The following is a 24,664-nucleotide window of genomic DNA, read 5'->3' on the forward strand; positions in this document are numbered from 1 at the left end:
TAAGGATCCGGTGTTGAGCTGTGGTGTAGGTCAAAGACTCCGCCCGGATCCACTGGTCCTGGCGTAGGCCGGCAGGTACAGCACCTATTCAACCCCTAGCCTGGGAACCTCCATATGCCGCGGGTGCAGCCCAAAGTAGACAAAAGACAAAAGAAAAAGGTACAGAATGTTCTTCTCACCTCCAGAAAGTTCTTTTCATACCCTCCCCAAGTAACATCCTTCCCCACTGGAAACCCAGCCACTAACCCGATTTTTTTTTCACCAGAGATTAGAGTTGTCTATTCTACAACTTCATATAATGAAAATCAAATGATGTGTACTATTTTGTGTCTGGCTTCTTTCACTCAGTATAACGTTTTTGAGATGCATCCATTTTGTTACACGAACCAGAAGTTTGTTTCTTTTTATTGCTGAATAGTAGTCTGTTTGGCCAGTCTCCTGTTGACGAATGATTTACAGTGTTTTGCTATCTTGAATAAAGCAGGACAAATATTCTTTTTTTTTTTTTTTTTTTTTTTTTTTTTTTGTCTTTTGTCTTTTTGCCTTTTCTAGGGCCGCTCTTGCGGCATATGGAGATTCCCAGGCTAGGGGTCCAATCAGAGCTGAAGCCACCAGCCTACACCAGAGCCACAGCAATGCGGGATCCGAGCCACGTCTGCAACCTATACCGCAGCTCACGGCAATGCTGGATCCTCAACCCACTGAGCAAGGCCAGGGATCAAACCTGCAACCTCATGGTTCCTAGTCGGATTCATTAACCACTGCGCCACGACGGGAACTCCAGGACAAATATTCTTGTATACATTTTTTGGTGGATGTGTGCTTGTATTCGCCTTTTTAAATAAATTTTTATTATGGTTGATTTACAATGTACTGTCAATTTCTGCTGTACAGCAAAGTGACCTAGGTGTACACATCTTCTATTTCTCGCATTATCCTCCATCATGTTCCATCACGTGTTTCAATACAGTTCCCTGTGCTATAGCAGGATCTCATTGTTTGTCTACTCCAAAGGCAATAGTTTGCAGGTATTTGTCTTGAGTACATATCTTGGGGTGAAATTTCTTGACTATGGGTAGGTTTATATTTAGGTTTAATAGAGCTTTAGCCAAGTGGTTGTAACATTTTACACTATCACCAACAATGTGTGAGAATTTCAGTTTCTGCATATCCTTGACATTTGATGCCGTCAGTCCTAACAGCCTTAATTTGCATTCCTCCATCACTAATAATATTACTTGATCACATGCCTAGTCATTTGTATATCCCCCTTTGTTAATGTCTGTTCAAATCTTTTGCCCATTTTTTGTTAAATTTCATTGTCCTTTTATTACTGAGTTGCAGAATTCTCTCTATATAATTCTAGATAAAAGTCCTTCATCAGATAGGTTTTGCAAATATTTGCTCCCCATCTGTAGTTTACCTATTCGTTTCCCTAAGAAGATTGTAACTGAGTAGGATTCCATGAGACTTACTGGAGCAGATCCTTCCCCCATATCCTCTGCTTCAGCTCCTCTCTGAAGTACTTAGATAACAGAATCTGATGCACATTTTCTGAGTTGTTTTACAGGTGTGAAAACCCCCACCAAATGGAAGATGTTAACTACTTGAGACCATCATGAATATAGGCCTGCTAAAGCATAAGGATAATGTTAACTCCTGTGACACCGTTTTGTTACCTTACCATCAGCCAATTAGAGAATTGTGCACAAGCTGAACACATGCCCTGGGGCTCCTCCTCCCTCACTTGGCCTTTAAAAATGCTTTGCTGGAGTCCCCGTCGTGGAGCAGCTGAAGCCAATCTGACTAGTATCCATGAGGATGTGGGTTCAATCCCTAGCTTTGATCAGTGAGCCCAGGATCCAGCGTTGCCGTGAGCTGTGTCGCACAGTTGCAGACACGGCTTGGATCCTGCATTGCTGTGACTGTGGCATAGGCAGGCACCTGTAACTCTGATTCAACCCCTAGCCTGGGAACCCCCATATGCCAAGGGTGTGTGGCCCTAAAAAGCAAAAGCCAAAAGCCAAAAAAAAAAAAAAAAAAAAAAAAAGCTTTGCTAAAACCCTTTGGGGAGTTCAAGTTCCCATCGTAGCTCAGCGGTTAAGGAACCCTACTAGCATCCATTTTACAGGGGTTAGATCCCTGGCCTCACTTGGTGGGTTAAGGATCTGGCGTTGCCATGAGCTGTGGTGTAGATCACAGATGAGGCTCCGATCCAGCGCTGCTATAGCTATGGTGTAGGCCAGCAGCTTCAGCTCCGATTTGACCCCTAGCCTGGGAACCTCCATTTGCTGCAGGTGTGGCCCTAAAAAGACACACACACACACAAGAAAAACACCCTTTGGGGAGCTGAGAGTTTTAGAGCATGAGCTACCTGTTTGTTCTCCTTGTTTTGGTGCCTTTCAATGAATGCTGCACTTTCCTTTACCACGACCCAGTGTCAATAGATTGGCTTTTACTGCCATGGGCAAGTGAACGCAAGTTTGGTTCAGGAACAAGATCTTAAGAAATGAGTAAGTTTCAAACTTCATGAAGTCTAATTTACCCATTTTCTTTCTATGCCTTTTGCTTTCTGTGACCTAATGAATCTTTGTCAATCCCCAGGCAGTAATGATGTTCTCCTTGTTTCCTTCTTGAAGTTTATTGCTTTATTTTTCATTTAGGTCTATGATCCATCTCAAACTCATTTTTTAAAGTGGTATGCGGTAGAGAATAAATCATGTTCCCCCACACACCCCCTCCTTCCTCAACCATGTGCATTTCCAGTTTTTCCAGCAGCATCTGTTGAAAAGACTTACCTTCCCTGGTTGCATTGCTTTGGTACCTTTGTTAAAAAAAAAAAAATTAAGTGACCATATAAGTATAGGTTCATTTGTGTCTATCTATTGTTGTATCTCCAACCTACTCTGCAGCTCGTGGTAACACCAGATCCTTTAACGCACTGAGCAAGGCCAGGGATTGTACCCAATCTTCATGGATACTAGCCGGGTTTTTAACCCACTGAGCCACACTTTTCTATTCTTGATATTGATAATTTATGTTCTTTCCTTTTTAGTTATCAGTCTAGCTGGGATTAACAATTTTGTTGATCTTCTCAAAAACTACTTTTGGGGATTGCTATTTTCTCTGTTGTCTGTGTTTTAGTTTGTTGATTTCTATTTTAAGGGTTAAATGAGAGTTGCAATGTTTATTTCAGGTTTTCTTTTGGGTTTTTTTGGTGTGTGTATTTTTTTTTTCCTTTTTGCCACACAGGCGGTATATGGAAGTTCCTGGGCCAGGGATCAAACCTACACCACACAGCAGCAACCAGAGCCATGGTGGTGAGAATGCAGGAGCCTCAACCTGCTAGGCCATCAGAGAATTCCCTAAGCACAAATAATTATTGATAAAGCAGGGTGATCTTTGTAAAAACATGATCAGGCAATTTTATTCCCCTGCTGAAAACCTTCAAGGGTTTCCCAACACACATAGAATAAAAGACAAAATCATTACTGTGTACCATATATCACCTAAATAGATTGATCTACCCTTCGTCTACTTTTCCAATGCTATTTGTTGCTACTCACTCACTTGCAAGGCTTCACTCACGCTGGCCTTCTGACAGTTACTGTGTCCATCTAAGCTTTTCCTCTTTCAGGGTTTTTGTACATGCTGTTCTCTTCATTGAGCCATTCTTCCCCAACTCTTTGCATGGTTCTTTCCCTTTTTATCCTTCATGTGTCTGCTTAAAGTTTAGTACATTAAAGAAACTTTTCTGGAATTCCTGCTGTGATGCAACAGGATAGACATTGTCTCTGGCTCGATCCCAACCCAGTGCAGTAGGCTAAAGATCCAGTGTTGCCACAGCTATGGCATAGGTCACAACTCTGGCTTAGATTTGATCCATGGCCGGGGAACTCCATATGCTGCCAGGGGACCAAAAAAGAAAAAAATAAAAAGAAACTTGTCCTTGACCATTCTAAAGCAGCATTCTGATCTTTATACCCAACAATTTTTCTTTCTCATGTAATCTATTTACTTCCTTAGCAAGCACTTGCCGAAAACTATAATCATTCTCTTATTTGGTTTGTGTTTATTGACAGGTTAGAGTTTCATCTGAATAGGAAGGATACTATACTGTGTTGAAGTATAGCATCATGGGTAGTAAACCGGGTTGGAAATTGAGACTGGCTAAATCTGAATGCTTAGATCCACCGTTTATTGTGTGAATCAGGACAAGTTACTTGATCTCCCTGGGTCTCATTATCCCATCTGTAAAAAAGTAATATTTGATAGCACCTATCTCATAGTACTGTTGTAGAGATAGAGTTAAGGCATTAAAAAAAGTGCTTAAAATAAGGCATGGAACAAAGCACATCCTCAGAAAATATACATGACATTGTTTGTCATTGATTTCTAATGCCTGACAGTGTCTGATAGTCAAAGAATGGATGTGAAGAACTGCCTAAGTATACAGTTGTTATATAAGTACTAAACAATTGCTACACAGAGATAATTGGCCCAACTCTGCAAGCCAATGCATTACTCATATAACATAGGTTTTATTATTTGCCATTCATCCTGGCTGAATTTAGCAACAAGACATTTCTGTCAGAAAACACCAAATAACTTTCTTTCTAAATTGCTTTTTCCCTGCACTATTTTTGCATTGTTTCTCCCTGCTAGAACATTTTTTCCAAAAACGGGCTAACCCTTCATTCTGCCCATCAGTACACATCACTGAACACCTCTTGTGATGCCATACCCTGTGCTTCTTAAAGGAGATGAAGGCATGGGCTCTGCCCATGAGAGAACCAATTTGGCCTTGCTCAGTGGGTTAAGATCTGGCATTGCCATGAGCTGTGGTGTACGTCTCAGACATGGCTTGGATCTGGTATGGCTATGGCTATGGTGTAGGTCAACAGCTGCACCTCTGATTCAACTCCTGGCCTGGGAACTTACATATGCTTCAAGTGCAGCCCTAAAAAAGCATAAAAATAAATAAATAAATAGTCAATCTTCAAATGGAAGATAATCTGTCATGATTCATTTTGGGTTATCAATCTGAAATGAATCAAATATAAATACTTATGTTATACAACTATAAATGTAATAAAATTGAGTAATTTAAAAAAATACTTAAGTCATTAGATATTCTTGTACTCTGACTATTTATATTTAACATTTGTGCTTCCATAATGTAAACAGTTAAAAGAGAGGAATAAATGTTGAAACATGAATAAATTTTATTTTTAAGATCCTATGTATTTTGTAACAGATATAGAATGCAAATTTTTATTTAAAAAATATTTGCAGTCCTCATTTATTAATAACATAACTGAGATACTTATTTTACACATTTAAATTATTTTGAGATTTGATAACAGTATTCAGGTACAGTGTAGCCCAGAAATGAAAATATACAAAATAGTTTTAGGAACACATGTATTTTTACCTGTGGATACACTTATAAATCATACAAAGATACATATTTATTTTAAAATAAAGATTTTGACAATGAAACCAGTTCATATAATTTTTACCAATATATGACAAAAATCTTTTATGAAAAAAATAAAAATTGAAGCAAAAAGAACACTCTTAACTTGTTTTCTAATGTCTTAAAAATTCTATCAATTCTACAAATTGCTATTTCTGTGGATAGAACTATAACTGTTCCCCTCCCATTTTTGTCATGCTTATTATAAAACATAAAAAGTACTCTAAACACAATGAATAGAATTCTTACACTTTAAACCGTTTTAATACAAAGGATAGCAATTCAGATCATGTTTTACTTTTCCACTTAAGTTTGTATTGCACTAAAATTATCTTACATGGAAGAACTAGTTGATATGTCATAACATAACACCTTGGAAACATTCTTTGACGTCCACATCTATATTAATGGATATTTCACAGTCCATTTAAATAAATTTTCTAGTACACACCAAATCATCTAACAAAAACAAATCTATAACGCTTATCTGTTTTGAGAGCAAAGATATTCGGTATTTCTTATTACTGCCTTTAGGAATACACTGACTTTAAAAAATACATTTAAATCACTCATAGAAACTAGTAATAACATTTGAGCAATACCTGAAAATTCTTGACTTACTTATGCATCTTTACATGGCTACTTTTCAAATATAACATTTAATTTATTAAAAATGAAGAGAAAAAGTATTTGTCCTTTAATCCAGTGGAGCAGACTTATGAGAAGAGAGATATTGGGAATAATACTTCAATGTTGGTTCCTAAGCTATGTTTTAATATAACTTAAAATTTCAGTTCTCATCATTTTGCTAAAGACTGTCGATAATAATAACGTATGTTAGAGTCTTTTGAAAATCATGATTATAATTAAAAGCTTAGAATAGCATGATAAAACTAATGGCAATCTCTTGAATCCCATTTTAAGTTAGTTCTATTTCCAAGTTAACACTTTAAAATGGTTTCAAATAACCTTACTGATTAGCCAGCATCAGCTTTGGATTTTTTTTGCAGTGTTCCAAGATATAACTTTTGGCATCAAAAAGTATAGCAAGCATTTTTCATTTGGAATGAATAAAAAAATCAAGTACTAAAATACCAGTGGTTCCTGTGACAGGGTTAAATATACCCTTTCAAGTAATGTTTCCCCCTCCCCAATTAAATTAGCATTTAATCTCTCCCTCCGAGAGTTTACTAAGGAAAAGAACTGCAACTTTTTGGCCGTGCCCACAGCATGCAGAAATTCCTGGGCCAGGGATCAAACCTACATCACAGCAGTGACCAGAACCACAGCAGTGGCAACACCGGATCCTTAACCACTAGGCCGCCAGGGACCTCTCATCACGATATTTTTTTTTAATTGAGGTGAAAAAACTGTTTCATAAGTTCGTATGTTGTAAAAGCCACTGCTTGAGAAGGAACACAACGAATGTAATTAAGAGATAAACCACGATATAATCCTTTTCGAATTCCATGGTGTCCATAGACATACTTCATAGTCTCCCGCATGGTACTAAAAGAGAATGGTGAAATGATGACACCTTTATGCCCAGTCACGAAGAGACAATTTCAGGATCCATTAACAGCATTTTTATTTTTATTTTTTTGCTTTTTAGAGCCGCACCTACAGCATATGGAGATTACCAGGTTAGGGGTCTAATCGAAGCTGTAGCTGCAGGCCTACGCCAAACCCTAGCAACATGGGATCCAAGCTGTGTCTGCGACCTACACCACAGCTTACAGCAATGCCAGATCTCCAACCCAACTGAGAGAGGCAGGGATCGAACCCTCAACCTCATGGATATTTGTCGGATTCATTTCCGCTGCACCACAATGGGAATTCCCAGTAAAAGCATTTTTTAAAAGAAGCTAAAATGCCATCTTGAATAGCTTTTGGAAGGCATGTGTTAAAACAAGTTAAAAATTCACATTAAAATAGCAGTTGATTCCAAATAAGTATAAGCATTATGTATGGAATTTTAGGGCTCATTAATACAATATATTTTGCTTGTATTATGTCTGTGACATTTACTGGCAACACTATTGCATAATAATATTTGAAATACCCATGTAGTCTTTTTTAAAAGCTATGTGGGCAGTTGTCCTTTAAACTCTCATTTCTGCTTAAGTTCTATACTGTAACTAGCAGATGGTTATAGAACTATATAACCTTAAGGCTTAAAGGATTATCTTTCAGATTTCAGCAATAAAGACTTTGTTGTTTCAATGTTCTCTCCTTTCAAACCAACACTTTGGGTTTGTCTTTCCCTCTTAAGAGGAAATCTGGATTGAAATCTTCAAAAAATCTTTTGAGTGAACAAAGCCAATTCAAGGTCCTAAACAAACATTCTGTTCTTCCCTTGAGGGACAAGACATCACCAATTAAAGAGATGATTCTAAATCTCTATTGATTATCGAAAACTCTAGAGCTGTGCTCTGCAATAATGGTAGCCACTAGCCATATGTGGTTACTGAGCACTTGAAATGGGGAAAGTCCAAAATTGAGATGTGCTGTGAGGGTAAAATAAACTCCGGATTTCAAACACTTAGTATTTTTTTTTTCCCCGTCTTCTTTTTACATTTGCACCTGAGGCATATGGAAGTTCCCGGGCTAGGGGTTGAGTTGCAGCTAGAGCCAATGGCCTACACCATAGCCACAGCAACACGAGATCCAAGCCGGACCCTTAACTCGCTGAGCAAGGCCAAGGATCCAACCTGCATCCTCATGGGGTTCTTAACATGTTGGACCACAATGGGAATTCCAAACACTTAGCATTTTTTTTTTTAAAGGATGCAAAATACTGAAATGTTAAAGTGGTAAATTTTAGATATACTAGTTTAAATAAAACATTTTAAAACAATTTCATCTGGCTCTTTTGTGACCACAATATTTTAAATTACACAGCATGGTTCACAATATATTTCTACTTAATGGAGCTGCTCTAAGGCGAAATTTTTTTTCCGGCCATGCCCCCAGCCTGTGTAAGTTCCTGGGCCAGGGATTGGACCCATGCCACTGCAGTGATAACGCTGGATCCTTAACCTGCTAGACCCCCAGGGAACTCCTAAAGTGAAATTTTTAATAGGAGGATTAGGATCTGATTAAATTTTATACAGTTACTAAAGTACACTAGGGGAGATAAAATGAAAGATCTAGACTACTAGTAAGATCATAGTCCTATCTCCCTCATTTCCTAAAGAAAATGAATAATGATAAATGAAGAACTTACAGGCACTTTTCAAATTCTGGAAGAACAGTTCCTAATTGCATTCGCCGGCGTGTTACATCAAATGGGTAGCTAAAAAAAGACAAGAGCACAAGGACATAAAAATGATTTTTAGTTTTCTACTCAGCAATTATTGAATACAAAGCCCTATGTATGTTAGGAAATTATGTATTCCCACACTCTTATTGTTTTGTCTAATTTAGCAGTCAGGACATAGGCACATGAATAAAATCTAACAACAATACAGAGGTCTCCTTGCCTTTGCCTAAGTGGTTCCTTGGGTTTGATGATTCTTCTCTCCCATCTCCCAATACCAAGGTCTATTTATTCCCCAAAGCCAAATTACATGCCACTTCCTGAAGAAATGAACTGGGTGCTTTACACTGTTATAACTCTAAGATAGGGTTTCTTAACTTTGGCACTATTGCCATTCGGGGTTGGATAATTCTTAGTTGTGGGGGCTGTTCAGTGCACTGAAGGATGTTTAGCTGCATCCTTGGCCTCTATCCTCTAGATGCCAGTAGCACACCCCCTACCAGTTGTAACACCAAAAATGTCTCCAGACATCAATAAATGTCCACTAGAGGCAAAACTGACTCTAGCTGAGAACCACCACCCAAAGAGTATTCAGCAAGTGCCCCTGTATATAGTAGACCAACAAAAATTTCTCCTTTAAAGCTAAAATTAATAATATAGATAATTGCATTTAGAGGTCTAAGAAAATTCTATGTGAAAAGATTCTGTAACTAGGTATGGTGAAGAAAGTTAAGCAGATCTATTGCCATGGTTATTTTTCATTACATACCAATATCAAATTATCGTGTTATATAGACAAAGTAATATAGTATTGCATGTCAATCATACATGAATAAAAAAATTTTTTGAAGACTGCCTAAAATGAAATATATAAAAGTAATTTCATTTAGAACTGAGATGCCAGGTGATTTTTTTGTTTGTTTTTATTTTTGGCTGCACCCACAACATGAAGAAGTTCCAGGCTAGGGACTGAACTCATACCACAGCAGTAACCCAAGCCACTGCAGTAGCAATGCCCTTAACCTGCTGAACCACTAGGATCTCCTCAGGTGATTTTTTTTTTAACTTTTGTATTTTCTTACATTGATTACTTATCTTTGGTCCTGTGCTAAACTATCTTATGTACATTACCTCACTCCATCTTTACAATAGTTGCATGAAGTAGGTCCTGTTACCTAGACATTAAGACAGGAGAATTGAGGAATTCCCATTGTGGCTCGACAGGTTAAGAATCTGAGTAGTATCCATGAGGATGTGGGTTCGATTCCTGACCTCGTTCAGTGGGTTAAAGGATTCAGAGTTGCTATAAGCTTCAGTCTAAGTTGTAGATGCGGCTTGGATCTAGTGTGGCTGTGGCTGTGGTGTAGGCTGGCAGCTACAGCTCCTATTTAACCCCTGGGCTGGGAACTTCCATATGCTACAGGTGCAGCCCTAAAAAGAAAAAAAGAAAAAAACAGATAAGAGAATTGAGTCTTAGAGACATTCTCCATGTCATAAAGCTACTTTCATATTCAAAGGTCTCATTCACATATATATACATAAACATATATATGAATTCATATATATGTAAGTGATATATGACAAAAAAATTACATATTTTATATACATTTAAATTTATTAGAAAATAGTTATAATTTTTAAAAAACCTGTGTTCTGGAGTTCCCGTCGTGGCGCAGTGGTTAACGAATCCAACTAGGAACCATGAGGTTGTGGGTTTGATCCCTGGCCTTGCTCAGTGGGTTAAGGATCCGGCGTTGCCGAGAGCTGTGGTGTAGGTCACAGACGCAGCTCGGATCCCGTGTTGCTGTGGCTCTGGCATAGGCCGGTGGCTACAGCTCCAATTCGACCCCTAGCCTGGGAACCTCCATATGCCTCAGGAAGCAGCCCTAGAAAGGGCAAAAAGACAAAAAACAAAAAAACCTGGGTACCAACCAAACAGCTTAAGAAATTACAATCCTGGAGTTCCCGTCAGTTTTATAGAAAGACAAAAGACGAAAAAAAAAAAAAAAAAAAAAGAAAGAAATAACACTACCAATAAATGAAGTATCCTATGCATCTCAACAGCATCTCTATGAATTATCTGTAACATAAAGTGAAGAGAGGAAAAAACTTTATGGGGAATAAAGGGACAAAAACCTCAACCTGAAGGATTCAGTTTCTAAGCAGGAAAAGATGTATGTGGATAAGTGGAATTGTTTAATAGAGAGAAAGTTAAGACAAAATACAAGGATCAGAACTAGGGAAATGATGGGAAAGAAAGAAAATAGCATTCCAGGCAATGTTTGTAAGTAAAACATGATGAAAATTAGTTACTATTTAAATATGTACAATGTGGGAGCTCCCGTTGTGGCTCAGTGGGTTAAGAACAGGACTAGTATCCATGAGGATGTTGGTTCGATCCCTGGCCTCACCTGTTGGGTTAAGGATCCGGCATTGCTGTGAGCTGAGGGGTAGGTTGCAAATGCAGCTCAGATCTGATGTTGCTGTGGCTGTAGTGTAGGCCTGAAGCTGCAGCTCCATTTCAACCCCTATCCCAGAAACTTCCATATGCCTTAGGTGCAGCACTAAAAAATATTTTTTTAATTAAAAAAAAGTAAATATGTACTATGTGAAAAATGATTTCAAGATACTATCAGAATGGCAAGATTAATGGTTATCAATAAGAAATAGGAAAGCTGGGGGCTGAGGACAGACAGGAAAAAGATAAGAAAGTAGTATATGAATTATGGAGTTTGCACTGAGAACAGAAGTCCAAGTAGAAACATTTAAGAGCTTGCTAGAGAAGTAAAGGAGAGTCAGTAATGGAGATTTAAACAGAAGTAGTTATCTGTACAGAGGTGACCATTGGAACCATAAAGATAGATGAACTATTTTAAGGAGAGCAGAGGACTAAACTCTGGCAGGGTCTTTAAAAAAAATCAGTAGAGCTAAGTAGAGGAGGAAGACCTGAATCAGCAAGATACTGAAAAGGGAAGGTTGGGAGGATGACAGCCAAGAGACGGCACTATTGCCAAAACCAAGACAATTAGGAAGATAGAGGTACTGAGAGGAAACACTGGATCTGTTAAGAGTCAGCATGTTCAGAAAATAGTTTAAGAAGAGAAATGGAAAAGACTGATTTTTGAGGACCTATGTTGGAAGTGAACAATAAAGAAAAGGGGTAATAAAACCAAGAAGAGAATCAGACTAGCTAGAGGTGATCATGTTTCTGCAAAGAGACAAGGTTGCACAGCCATGTTTCTAAAAATAAACAACACACATTTTCATCTTTCCCTTCAATCTAGTATGATCTGCTCCCCCACACAAGTATGGTGAATCTGCCTTCACAAAAGTAACCCTTATTATAAAATCCAGTGAACGCCTTACTTTTCAGTATCTTTTTTTTTCCGGCGGGGGTGGGCGGTGGGGGTGGAGCGTACTCGTGCCATATGGAAGCTCTGGGGCCTGGAATTGAGTCCAAGCCATAGCTGCAAGCTACATCACAGTTGTGGCAATGCCAAATCCTTAACCTACTGTGCCATAGCAGGAACTCCTCAGTACTCATCTTACTTTTAACTTTTCTCTTTCCATTGGATACTCTGAGTCTTTGTGACACTATTCCTTCTTGTTGTCTTCCTGTTTTTCAGGATACTCCTCAGTCACAGAAAGCTTTCCTTCTTCCTGTTCCTGTAAAGTTCCTGCTTCTTCGTATTTCAGCTTCTTTTTATCTCATCTACTAAATCTCTCCTGGTCTACGGAAATCCTTTGAAACCACCTTTCCAACTACAATATAATACCTTTATCTATGTCCCCAGTACAGCTTATATTATCATATAACTCCCTTGCATTTCTACTGTCTTAAGAAGAGCACAGACTTCTTGAGGCAATAATATTGTTTTTCCTTAGGTGAAATTCCCAATGCCTAGCACATCATCTGGCACAAAGTACGCCGTCAAGATTAAGCGCAAGAGAAGGTGTGCCTAAACACACTCACAATAAGTGGCTCAAAGTTCAGAAACCTCATATGGGCATATTCATGAGAATATATGAGATTATATTCAGTGTTTCTTTCTTGCTTTCTTTTTCCTTTCTTTCTTAAAAAAATCCACAGAGATTGAGTGTGTTCAAACTAATTTGGTCAATTTGGCACTCAGTTATTTATAATATACTTAAAATGCAGGTACATCTGAAAAAAAAGTATCAAACATATTTTGCAAGGGATCCTGTGTTTTAATAATCTATTAGAAAAAATAAAATGATTAACCAATGCTGAAAATCAGGATTGGATAAATGTAATTTGACTGAATTAAGTTGATGAAGAAACTTACGATATTGTCTGTGCTATTGCTCCAGCAACACCACCACAAATTAAGTTTATGTGAGTTTTCAAAACTAAGACATTAGGATTGTCTGATGAAGGTCTGCCAAGAAGGGTAGGAGCATGGGAAAGCCCAACACTCTTTAAGGTACCAAAAGTAAAAAATGAAACACCTGAAAAACAAAATATAAATTCACCACGATGCTTAACAGAACATGAGCTGTGAGAAGACACCATTCTTACATAATAACCAATTAACTCATGGAACTAACTATGCATTTCCTGATTTCCAATGTTTGGCTTAATCTAAGATAAAAGATTTAATTAACATTTATAGGTAAACTAAAGATAACGAAGTTTCTACCTATAAAAATTACAGCATTGGTTTTTCACATCTAATTTATGGTTCAGTTCACTGAATAAATGTAGTAGTTGAATATAATGTACCTTATATATAAAGAGAATTAAACAGTTTTCCAGAAATATTAAATTAATGATTAGTAATTTTAAGTAAATATGACATCTTATATTTACAACAACAGTGATGGTGATAATGTAAGGTACAGGCAACAAATTCAGAAGGGATAAACAACTGTTATTTCAACTCTGTCTAATTTTGTCTTCAAGGTAGAGTTACAACCATAAGAGATTTACAAGATACATGGAATCTAATGAACGTTAATTAAGTTATTGATAATATACACTTAGTGCTTAGTAGATATTTACATGATTTTATAACAGAACCTTTAAAGTCATAAATTAATAAAATCAAAAATAGAAGTGAAGCAATCCTATAACTAAGCATTATTCAAGATATCTTTTTTTTTTAGTTGGAGTATGGTTGCTTTACAATGCTGTGTTAGTTTCAGGTATACAGCAAAATGACTCAGATATATATAGACATATATTCATTTTTTTCAGATTCTTTTCCCATATAGGTTATTATAGAATATTGAGTAGAGCTCTAAGATATCTTGATAACTACTAAATTTTGAAAACATATTTTAAAGGATATTTGATGCTTAAGAAAAAATAAGCACTAACAAAAATTTAGTCTAGGATAATACTTCGATTATATACATTTGTTCTTAATATAAAATTCTTATAATCTTACAGTATTTTATAATGATGATATACAATTTTAGGATATTCATATACTTTTACACTTGGGAAATCTATTCTAAGGACTTAAATATAAAAAAGCTCATAAAAAGGAAATTCATAGCAACTTAAACACAGGTAGAAAAAATATATAAATACCTAAATGATGCAGCATGATATTCAGTGAAATATGACACATTTAATAAAACTGTCTGTGAAGAGTATTCAGAAATATGAAAAATATTTGGGAAATAGGGAAAAATTAAGAAAAAAATTATATATATATACACCATAACTGTAAAAAATATATTTCAAAACTTGAAAACTAGGTAGTTCCCTGTGGCACAGCAGGTTAAGGATTCAGCATTGTCACTGCTGTGGCAAGGGTTCAGTCCCTAGTCTGGGAACTTCCACATGCCTCAGGAATGGCCAAGAAAAAAAAAAAAATTCAATAAACAAACAAACCAAAAGGGAGTTCCCGTCATGGCTCAGCGGTTAACGATTCTGACTAGCATCCATGAGGACACAGGTTCAATCCCTGGCCTTGCTCAGTGGGTTAAGGATCTGGTGTTGCCATTGAGCTGTGGTGTAGGTCGCAGATGTGGCTAAGATTCTGAGTTGCTGTGGCTGTGGCATATGCCAGCAGTTATAGCTCTAATTCGACCTCTAGCCTGGGAACCTCCATATGCTGCAGGTGTGTCCTAAACAGAAAAAAAAAAAAAAAAAAGCCTGAAAACTAAAAACAAAAAATAATTAGAAAGAGAAGCAAATATAAGCTAAAAAATTCCGCTTCTGGAATAATGGAAGTCTAGGTATTCTGAGAGACTTTGTCATTGCAGAAAAACTGTATCCATTGCTGGGCTTACAAAAAAGAAGAGAAGGTCTCCAAGAATGCCTGGCACTACCATCTTCCGAAAATATAATCTGGGACCCTCTTGAGAGTGGCCCATGAAAGAGATGGAGTGACTCTACATTTATGTGCCAATAGCAGCAGAGACATTGAGATGGATCCTGCCACTAGGCCTACAGGAGATGGAATCACTGGATCACAAACTCAGAGATTAAGATCAAGTAATAAGCTAATAATTAAAGACCACAAAGAAAAATCCACACGAAATAAAATACATAAAGACCATCAAGCATAAGAGGAGTTAAATAAATTTATATATTTATAACAGATTGAGGGGGTAAAGATTCAGAAAAATAAGCAAACAACATAGGAAAGGAAAAAAAAAACAGAAACAGGAAAGGAAAAGCAACAAGTGGAAATTAATAGCAAGGTAAAGAAATAAGTCCGAATATATCAATAATCACAATAACCACTAGTAGATTAACTGGCAATTAAAAGATTTTACTGACTGGATTAAAAAAATACCCAGCTATATGATGATTAAAAAATAAATATCTAAAATATGAAAACATGAAAAAGTAGAAAATGATAGGATGAAAAAACATATCCCAGGAATTTCTCTCATGGCAGTGGCACAGTAGGTTAAGGATCTGGTGTTGCGACAATTTCAACCTATGGCACCTATGGCTCAGGTCACCTCTCTGACACTGGTTTAACGCCTGGGCCCCAGGAACTTCTGGGTGCCAGGGGCATAGCCCAAAAAATAAATAAATAACAAATTCAAGGGATGCAGCTAAAACAGTACTCAAGGAAAACACTTACATTAAGGGGAAAAAACTCCAAAAGTGAAAATTAATAAGGTGAGCATCCAACTGAAGAATGTAGACCAAAAAAGGTGATAATTAAGACATGAACAAAAGCTATGAAATGGAAAATAAAGGTAGAGAAGAGAAAGAAAAAGAAAGCCAAAATTGATTCTTTATAAAATCTGATAATTGATAAAGCAAAAATGAAAAAGAATATGACTATAAAGAGAACAGATGTGAAAAAATATGTAAGAAAAACATTTTGCCAAGAAAATTGAAAACTCACATAAAACAGTCAAGTTCAAAATGGTAAAGAAAGGTAAGAATAGCCAAAAATGACTCACAGAGATAGAAAAGCTGAATATAGAAAATATAACCATTCAAGAAATTAAACAAGTATATAAAAATTAAGTCAACAATGAAAGCTTTCAAAAATTGATAACTGTATGGAGTTCCCGTCGTGGCTCAGCTGCTAACAAACCTGACTAGTATCCATGAGGATGCAGGTTCAATCCCTGGCCTCACTCAGTGGGTTAAGGATCTGGCATTGCCATTGAGCTGTGGTGTAAGTTGCAGACATGGCTGGGATTTGGCGTTGCTGTGGCTGTGGCATAGGCTGGTGGCTACAGCTCCAATTAGACCCCTAGCCTGGGAACCTCCATATGCTGCGTATGCAGCCCTAAAAAGACAAAAAGGCAAATAAAAATTTTTTTTGATAATTCTAATCATTTTAACAGTCTTCCTGAGGAGGGAAATGAAGAAATACTCTTCAACTCATTCTATGAGACCTATGTAATATTTTTGTTTTGCTTTTTAGCACACCCGTGGCATACGGAGGTTCCCAAGCTAGGGGTCAAACCGGAGCTACAGCTGCCGGCCTATGCCACAGCCACAGCAACGCTATGTCAAAGGTGAGTCTGCGACCTACACCACAGCTCATGGCAATGCCAGGTCCTTAACCCACTGAGCAAGACTAGGGATTGAACCCACACCCTCATGGACACTAATCAAGTTTGTTACCAAACAGGAACTCTAGAGACCATGTAATCTTGATACCCAAACCACAAAGGACATTTCAAGAAAATTACAAGTTAATCTCCCTTATGAAGACAGCTGTAAAACTTCTAAAATCAATTAGAATATTGAATCCAAAGGATATAAAAGGATCACTACATCATTACCAATTTGGGTTGACATTAGAACATCCATTAAGGTCATTCGTCAAATTAACAGGTTAAATGAGAAAACTATATTATCACCTTAGTAAATGCAGAAATGAGTTTCTGATAAAATCCAACACCAATTCAGACAAAAAAAAATTTCTTTTTGGTCTTTTTTTCTTTTAGGGCCCCACCCGCAGTATATGGAGGTTCCCAGGCTATGGGTCTAATTGGAGTTGTAGCTGCCAGCCTATGCCACAGCTGCAGCAACTTGGGATCCAAGCCATGCCTGTGACCTATACCACAGCTCATGGCAACACCAGATCCCTAACCCACTGACCAATGCCAGGGATCACACCTGCATCCTCATGGATTCTAATCAGGTTCGTTAACCGCTGAGCCACAACAGGAACTCCCAGACAAAAACTCTTAACCAAATTTCTTCAACTGATAAATGGCATATACTACAGTAAACATTATGCTTAATAAATATTAGAAACATTGTCTTTAAAATCAGTAACAGGTCAAAAGGCCCAGAATGATCACTTTTTTTTTACTGCTGCACTAGGTCCTTAGCTAGTACAATAAGATATACATAATTAGACAAAGAAATAAGGACTAGAAGGGAACTAAGAAAAATGATGTTATTTTATAGGATGTATTTATCTACAGTAAATCCAAAGCATTGACAAGTAACATGGTGGCTGGCTATAATATCAACAAGTAGAATAATGGCTAGCTATAAAATCATATGAAAATGCAATCAAGAAATACTGAAAGCATAATTTTCTAAATGATAGAATAAAGCTTAGAAGAGGATATGAATATATCTAACAAAAACATCCAAGATCTCTATATGCAATTTCATTCAGAATTCCAATACGTATTTTTGTGCAAATCAGAAACTGATTCTGAAATGTGTGTGGAATGGTAAAATATCTGTAGTCCTTACATTCCTAAAAAAAGGAAGCATAAAGTCAAGGGACTTGTCCCTACCAAATACAAAGACTTACTACAAAACTGCTCTCTATTACTGTTTTAAGAAGTAGCTGCAGGAAGTTCCCATGTGGCTTAGCAGATTAGATCCCTGGCCTGGGAACTTCCACATGCTGTGGGCATAGCCAAAAAAAAAAAAAAAAAAAAGAAGTAGCACTAGAGATCCCTGGAGATAAGAGAAATTATTTAATAAATGGTTATCCTTAAGGAGGAAAAAAAGTAATTCTGGACAGATTAGGGGCTTAAATATAAAATGTTAAACTTTGAAATTATTCCTACGAGAAAATAAAAAACCAAGATTTTGCCAAATTTGAAACATACCTGCATATGGAGCCATTCCTAATATCGTAGGCATCAGGCCTCTGTAAAATCCAAGGAAACCACCTTCCTTTTGAGTGAAGAAAAATTAGAGGTGAAATCACATTGGGCTCATTATGATAAATACAAAAGAACAAAAGTATACATTATAATGGAAGAATTATTCTGGGAACCAAACTGAAACAGATGTGTTTTCATAATTACTATTAATATCAATAATTATAAAGAAAAGAATAACTATTTAGACAACATTCAAAATATCTGCCTAAATATAAAAGAACACGCTACAGATAAAAAAAGTAAATATGAAATACCTTTGCATAAATTGTTTTGAAGGCATGAATAATTCCTGTATAAGTGTGTTCCCCTTTAACCTGGAATGCTAGGCGTACTCTAACCATGTCAAGAGGGTAAGTGCAGATAACTGCTGTCATACCTGAAAAGAAAGCAGAAACTTAAATGTGTAACAATTATACATATAATATATATACGTATATGTAAGAATTGTATATTCCCAGGTAAAATATCAGAAAAGGAAAACTGACTATCTCCATATTACTAGGAAGGATATTTGACTTTACTTGTTTTCTCTAATCCTAAAATGGAGAGATGCTTTACCTACCTGAGGAATTCTTTCTTTCTTTTTTTTTTTCTTGATGGGAACTCCGAGGAATTCTTATAAAAATACAATAAAGGGGGAGTTCCTGTTGTGTAGCAGCAGAAACGAATCCAACTAGGAATCATGAGGTTGAAGGTTTGATCCCTGGCCTCACTCAGTGGGTTAAGGATCTGGAATTGCCGTGAGCTGTGGTGTAGGTCACAGAGGCGGCTCGGACCCCGAGTTGCCATGGCTGTGGTGTAGGCCGGCAGTTGTAGCTCCAATTAGACCCCTAGCCTGGGAACCTCCATATGCCACGGGTGTGGCCCTAAAAAGCAAAATGAACACATACATACATACAATAAAGGCATTTTTAGCTGCAGGTGTGGCCAAAAAAGAAAAAAATGTAAAAAATAAAATAAAGGCATTTGTTAAAAAAAATTCAAAGCATTACCATTACTTTCTTTTTAAAATTTAAGTAAATATGTTTCTAAATATAATAAATCCAATGTCACAGAAACAATTTGTTTTAGGGATAAAATCTAGCAATTTTATATTATTAATTTCCATATTTTCATCAATAGATGATTTCAAATTCCATAACTCTCCAGCTGAGTATTTTTTATTTTAATATTTTTTTATTGAGGTACAGTTGATAGGAGTTTTTTGTTTGTTTTGGCCACACCCATGGAATGTGGAAGTTCCTGGGCCAGGGATGGAAGCCTCACCACAGTACTGACAAAGCTGGCTCTTTAACCACTACGCCATCAGGGAACTCCATGAGTTATTTTTTATTTTATTTTTTTATTTAATTTATTTTTTATTTATTTATTTTTTGTCTTTTCTAGAGCCACACCCATGGCATATGGAGGTTCCCAGGCTAGGGGTCTAATCAGAGCTATAGCTGCCAGACTACGCCAGAGCCACAGCAACGTGGGATCCAAGCCATGTCTGTGACCTACACCACAGCTTACAGCAACACGGGATCATTAACCCACTGAGTGAGGCCAGGGATTGAACCCGCAACCTCATGGTTCCTAGTCAGATTCATTAACCACTGAGCCACGACGGGAACGCCAGTTATTTTCTAAATTAAAATAATCTTCTGGGAGTTCCCACTGTGGCCCAATGGGTTGCAACTGTGGCTCAGATCTGATCCCTAGACCAGGAAATCTATATGCCACAGGGGGCCAAAAAAGAAAAAAAAATTTTTTTCTGTTTTTGTAAAGTACCAAAGAAATGTATGTTCAAGATAGGAAAATCAGAAAATATAGAAAATAAAAAATTTTAAAATACGAGTTTCCTTGTGGTGCAGTAGATTAAGGATACAGTGTTGTCAACACAGCCAGCTCAGGTTGCTGCACCCATGGGAAAAAAAATTAGGAGTTCCTGCTGTGACACAACAGTATGAATGGTGTCTCAGAAGAAGCAGGGATGTGGGTTCAACCCCCAGCCCTGCACAGTGAGTTAAGGATCTGGTATTGCTGCAACTATGGCACAGGTCAAAACTCCAGCTCAGATTTGATTCCTGGCCTACCAACTCCATAGGCTGCAAGGCAGCCAAAAAAGGAAAAAAAAAAAAGGAAAAAAATAAAAGAAACAGATTTAAATATATATATTCATCCCCCAATAACAATCACCTAAACATATAATGTTTCAAACCTTTTATTTTATTTTACTTTATTTTATTTTATTATTATTATTATTTTTTTTTTTTTTGGTCTTTTCTAGGGCCAAACCTGCGGCATATGGAGGTTACCAGGCAAGGGGTCGAATCAGAGCTGTAGACGCCAGCCTACGCCACAGCCACAGCAACGCAGGATCTGAGCTGAGTCTGCAACCTACACCATAGCTCATGGCCACGCCAGATCCCTAACCCACCGACCAAGGCCAGGAATCAGACCTACAACCTCATGGTTCCTAGTCAGATTCGTTAACCACTCAGCCACAGTGGGAACTCCTATTTTTTTATTTTTTTATTTTTGGCTGCACCTATGGCTTGTGGAAGTTCCCAGGCCAAAGGTCAAACCCACACCACTACAGTCACCTGAGCCTCTGCAAATGACAACACCAGAACTTAACCCACTGAGCCACAAGGGAACTCCAAAAACATACCATTTTTAATTACAGTAAATATAAAATTTCCAGACTTACGTTCAAAGACCACCAAAGGTACAAGAGCAAGGATACCAAATATAAATAAAATTAACCAGAATATTCATTTCAACTGCTTAAAATCATAAAAACAAAATGTAAATTATAATTATTTAAACATGGTAATAAAAATAGAAATATTGGATAACAGAAGCACTAGTTTTATCCATAATAGCTAAAATTTTTAAAAACTTTTTTTCTGGAGTTCCCATCGTAGCTTGGCGATAATGAACCCAAGTTGGATCTATGAGGCTGCGAGATCCATCCCTGGCCTCACTCAGTGGGTTAAGGATCTGGCGTTGCCAAGAGCTGTGGTATAGGTTGCAGACATGGCTTGGTGGCTGTGGTGTAGGCCAGCAGCTGTAGCTCTGATTCAACCCCTAACCTGGAAACTTCCACATCTTCCACATGCCACGGGTGCAACTCTAAAAGGCAAAAAAAAAAAAAAAAAAAAAAAAAAAACCACCAACTTTTTTTTCTTTCAAAATTAAAAAGCATGGGGAGTTTCCTCGTGGCAAAATGGGTTAAGGATCTGACATTGAGACTGCAGCAGCCCTGTTCACTGCTGTGACACATGTTCCCTCCCTGGCCCAGGAACTTTGGCATGCCGTGAGCATGACAAAAAAAAAAAAATTATAATTCCTTTGGTTTATTATTGTTTTCTAATATATACTGAAACTTAGATGTTAACATGTCTTTCATTTCAAAAAAAATTTTTTTTAAAAAAAACGTCTTCCAGATTTCCTATCGTGGCTCAGTGGTTAACGAACCCAACTAGTATCCATGAGGACATGGATTCGATCCCAGGCCTTGCTCAGTGAGTTAAGGATTCAGTGTTGCTATGAGCTGTGGTGTAGGTCGAAGTTGCAGCTTGGATCCCATGTTGCTGTGGCTGTAGTGTAGGCTGGCAGCTACAGCTCTGATTCAACCCCTAGCCTAAGAACCTCCACATGCCACAGTTTCGGCCATTAAAAAAAAAAAAGAAGAACATCTTCCACTTCAGATAAATGAAGCTAAAATCACCTTTTGATAATGCTATTTGATCAATAATCAAGTGCCAAGAAAAGAAAACAATACAGTCTTTGGGATTTAACTCATATTCATAATCCTACTTCATCTTTCCTACAACCCTGAAAGAAAGAATTTGACCAGTCATTTATAAAATTAAAGAGACAAAAAATATAAAAATGATGTAAGAAATTATAAAATTTAAGATTTGGAAAACTTCACTAAAATTTTCCTTCTGTAAAATGAGAGCTAACCATAACATTTTTCTCACAGTATTGATCTGTGGACTATATATCAAGTGACCAAAGATTACCTATCAAGTGCTCAAGTCTGTGAAGGGCAAAAAACAAGTAAACAATACATGTCAGCTAATGTTACTAGCACTGTTATGCCAGTGTAAAATATTAAAATATTTCTATACCAGTTGACAAATAGCTGTTGTTTCAGCTCCCAATATCTCCCCAACCATGACTCTGGTAGACTTCTTCCTTAACTAGAACTCCCACCCACCAACACCACCACATCTCCTGATCCAGCCATGAAAAAGTTAACTGGAGGCTTTTAGAATCTGTCCTATTTCCTGGGAGTTTGGGGTTAGGAGATGCAAACTCTTGCATTTGGAGTAGATGAGCAATGATATCCTGCTGTACAGCACATCTGTGATGGAACATGATGGAAGATAACGTGAGAAAAAAGAATGTACGCTTATGTATAACTGGGTCACATTGCTATACAGCAGAAATTGACGGAACATTGTAAATCAACTATAATAAAATTTAAACAAAAGAACCTGTCCTATTTGTTAGTACCTCTACAGTTGGTTTGCTAAATATTTTGAACACTATCCCTGGTTATTTTTACTACTTATTGATCTTGGATCAGTCTGCCAGAAATGAAAAAGAGCTAAGTAAACATTGAGTAAGGCAAAACCAGGGATAAGACAGGTTAGGTTGGACACTATAAATCTAGGTCTAAAAAAAGTAAGAGTTCCCTTCATGGCTCAGGGGTAATGAACCCGACTAGTATCCGTGAGGACACAGGTTCAATCCCTGGCCTCACTCAGTAGTTAAGGATCTAGCGTTGCTGTGAGCTGCGGCATAGGTTGCAGATACAGCTCAGATCTGGCATTGCTGTGGCTGTGGTATAGGCCAGCAGCTACAGCTCTGATTCAACCCCTAGCCTTGGAAACTCCATATGCCGCAGGTGTGGCCCTAAAAAGACAAAAAAAAAAAAAAAAAATCAACTGAAATCCTACAAACCTTGTGATAACCACAATAATTAAGACTTTGATATATCATCTTCCTATGGTCTTTTTTCTTTCTTTCTTTTTTTTTTTTGTCCTTTTTTTCTTTTCTAGGGCCGCACCTGTGGCATATGGAGGTTCCCAGGCTAGGGGTCTAATCGGAGCTGTAGATGCCAGCCTATGCCACAGCCACAGCAACACCAGATCCAAGCCACATCTGCAACCTACACCACAGCTCAGGGCAACACCAGATCCCACTGAGTGAGGCCAGGGATCAAACCCACAACCTCATGGTTCCTAGTCAGATTCATTAACCACTGAGCCACGACGGGAACTCCCCAATGATCATCTTAGCAGAAATAAAAGCTGTTAACATGTTGGCTTATAACCTCGCAGATGCTATTTTTATTAATATTTATATATGTATTTACTTTTTTTTTTTTTGAGATCAATGCATTTTATTGAGGGGCTTTGGGGGAGGGTCGGAAGACTGGGAGAACAATGAGATCCGATGTCCTCCCGGCCAGGATCGCCTAGCTTCTCAGTCGTTGAAAGGTATGTATTTACTTTTTCTTTATTGGCTACACCCACAGCACATGGAAGTTCCTGTGCCAGCGACTGCATCCAAGCTGCAGCTATGACTTATGCCACAGCTGCAGCAATGCCAGATCCTTAACCCATGTACCAGGCTGGGTATCAAACCTACCCTGCCTCAGAAACAACTCCGGATCCCTAACCCAGTGTGCCACAGCAGGAACTCCTATGTATTTACTTTCTAAAACTAAAATACGACACATCATATTTAACATTCTTTTTTGGCTTTTTGTCTTTATAGGGCCACACTCGCAGCATATGGAGGTTCCCAGGCTAGGGGTCTAATCGGAGCTACAGGTGCCGGCCTACACCACAGCCACAGCTCAGGGATCCATCTGCAACCTACATCACAGCTCACGGAAATGGTGGATCCTTACTTAACCCACTAAGCGAGGCCAGGGATCAAACCTGCAACCTCATGGTTCCTAGTCAGATTCATTTCCACTGCGCCACCACAGGAACTCCAACATTCTCTTTTGTAACCTCTTTTCTTTCTATATATGATGTAAACATCTTTCTTTGTCAATAAACACAATTCACAGGGAGTTCTCTTGTGGCACAGTGGGTTAAGGATCCAACATTGTCACTGTAGTGGCTTGTGTCACTGCTGTGAGGAGGGTTTGATCCCTGGCTCGGGAACTTCCGCATGCTACAGGTATGGCCAATAAATAGATAAATTCTACAAATGTACAAAAAATATATTACTGGAAGGGTAACTTCTGAGAGATACATGGATCTTTTTTTTAACCACTCTTCTATTACTACATATTTAAAATACTTTTTGGTATGATAAAACTGCAA

The 24,664-nt window shown here is 37.7% G+C and overlaps 1 protein-coding gene across 2 annotated transcripts in view; it reads right to left on the reverse strand.

Moving 5' to 3' along the window:
• The window catches only part of SLC25A16 (solute carrier family 25 member 16), a 39,069-nt gene continuing 19,610 nt past the window's right edge, over positions 5,206-24,664 (reverse strand). For both annotated transcript variants that reach the window (XM_021072451.1, XM_021072452.1), the window contains 5 exons: positions 18,581-18,702; positions 18,270-18,336; positions 13,046-13,208; positions 8,706-8,774; positions 5,206-6,988 (listed from right to left, as the gene is read on the reverse strand). In XM_021072451.1, the coding sequence (XP_020928110.1) occupies positions 6,832-6,988; positions 8,706-8,774; positions 13,046-13,208; positions 18,270-18,336; positions 18,581-18,702 (578 nt within the window). In that variant the 3' untranslated portion in view covers positions 5,206-6,831. The remainder of the gene's footprint in view (positions 6,989-8,705; positions 8,775-13,045; positions 13,209-18,269; positions 18,337-18,580; positions 18,703-24,664) is intronic.

Source organism: Sus scrofa, chromosome 14 (genome assembly GCF_000003025.6).
Source record: "Sus scrofa isolate TJ Tabasco breed Duroc chromosome 14, Sscrofa11.1, whole genome shotgun sequence".
NCBI lineage: Eukaryota > Metazoa > Chordata > Mammalia > Artiodactyla > Suidae > Sus > Sus scrofa.